Below are 1,978 nucleotides of genomic sequence, written 5' to 3' on the forward strand. Positions count from 1 at the left end.
AGCGGATAGGTAGAGCTGGGTGTCATCTGCGTAGCAATGAAACTGAAGAGTTTACATTGGGAGCAGATTAAAAACTTTACCATATGCCCTTACCGTGACTTGTTGTTGCACACAAAAATGACTAGGCCAATGCCATCCATACCAAATAGACTTAGATATTGTGATGTGTGCCTACGATACTTAAACAATCTAGTTGTGTGCATTACATACACAAGACACACACTGGATAATGCAAAGACAATGTTTTGTATGTTTTTTTACAATATTTAAATGTTTATCAAACTGAGCGGGGAGTGAGGGCATAACAAGGCCTAGGTGAGCATTAAACACAGGTGCACGTAATAAGTCTGTAATGATGAGTGAGTGAGAGAGACGGAACAGTGGGCGGCAGACACCTAGGGCTTACACTGGGAAGTGCGACAACAACCGTAATAAGTAAGTTCAAATTGTATGGTTAAGGATTAGGTATGCAAGAGTTGTCGGGGGTAGGGAAATGTCACTAAATTGTTACTTTTAGTCATGTGAACTTGAATGTTTTGGGTTAGGGTACTGAACTCACTTTACAATAGTTTCAAGTGCAGTCCTAGTGCCAATGTTAGTCAGCTTCTGAAAGTCCATGTAGACAAGTATATGTTTTTGGCAGCCTCAGAGATCACCAAAGACAATCACTGCCTGGTTCAGCCCATTTTTAAAAACTATAGTACCAATACACCACATGGTGGTGCTCTGATCTTAATTACTACAGTAGGACACCATATCTGTGTGCAGCTACAGCAGACTAGGTGGGTGTGGAGGGGGGGGGCTAATAGAGGGCGTAATGTATACTCCCCCACATGCAGGAGTTGTATCTAAATCAGATATAAATAAATCTCTCCCCAGTTGAGATCGTTAGTGAGATGAAGAGATACTGGTGCATCTACAACAAGAAGAAAGCTTTTACCGTTCGTTTTTGTCAATGAATTTCACTGGCATGGAGAATCATCAAGATATTCAATACTGTTTTCCTCATCACAACGTGTCTTGTGTTAAGGAGGTGCGATCCAGAACCGAATATATCCTCTTGTACATGTTTTTCTTTTCAGTGTCAGTATTCACAGTGTTTGTGAACCTGCTGGTGATTATTTCAATATCACACTTCAAGCAGCTCCACACTCCAACCAACCTGCTCATCCTCTCTCTGGCCGTGTCAGATCTCTTGGTTGGGATCATTGTGATACCTATTGAAGGCATTAAGCTAATTGAGTCATGCTGGTATTTTGGGGCAAAAATGTGTTCCATTTTCCAAGGGATTGTTTTCACTGTAATTTTTGTGGCTCTATATAATTTGGTAATCATAGCCATTGACCGATATGTTGCAGTATGTGACCCTTTACTCTACCACTCTAAAATAACTATAGGTAATACTTCATTTTTCATATTCTTAATCTGGTTTTTTTCTTTGATATATAATGTTGTTTTACTGTACTGTAATGGACATTGGTATGTTAATCAGGTGCACGTGACTTGCCATGGAGAGTGTGTGTTAGTTGTTAATTTTACATGGGGCATCATTGACCTTTTTGTCTCTTTTGCTGTTCCGTGTTCTGTTATGATATGTTTATACATGAAGATTTTCAAAGTGGCAAGAAGTCAAGCACAAGCTATTTTTACTATAACAAACAGGATCAAGTCTGACAATGGAGTTGTGCTTTCAAAGAGGTCAGAAAGGAAGGCAACAAAAACACTTGGGATTGTGTTACTGGTGTTCCTGGTCTGTTGGATAGCACACTATGTGTGCTCCCTTTCAGAGGAATCTCTGACACATCCATCTGTCATCATTGCATTTCTCTCCTGGATTGTATACATCAACTCTTGTCTGAATCCTCTTATATATGCTTTGTTTTATCCATGGTTTAAAACATCCGTGAAACACATATTAACCTTACGGATCGCGACACCCTCGTCCTCCTTCATAAATCTCTTTCCAGAAAATGTTTAG

The 1,978-nt window shown here is 39.7% G+C and overlaps 1 protein-coding gene across 1 annotated transcript; it reads left to right on the forward strand.

Annotated features, from left to right (window-relative positions):
* Positions 1 to 970: 970 nt before the first annotated feature.
* Positions 971 to 1,978, forward strand: LOC308155854 (trace amine-associated receptor 6-like; the record flags this gene model as incomplete). The annotated part of the gene is made up of 3 exons (XM_080529224.1): positions 971 to 1,033; positions 1,145 to 1,226; positions 1,788 to 1,978. The coding sequence occupies 3 exons, from the start codon at positions 971 to 973 to the stop codon at positions 1,976 to 1,978; spliced, it is 336 nt and encodes a 111-aa protein (XP_080385350.1).

This window comes from Nansenia antarctica, assembly GCF_963989245.1.
Source record: "Nansenia antarctica genome assembly, chromosome: 4".
Taxonomy (NCBI): Eukaryota; Metazoa; Chordata; class Actinopteri; order Argentiniformes; family Microstomatidae; genus Nansenia; species Nansenia antarctica.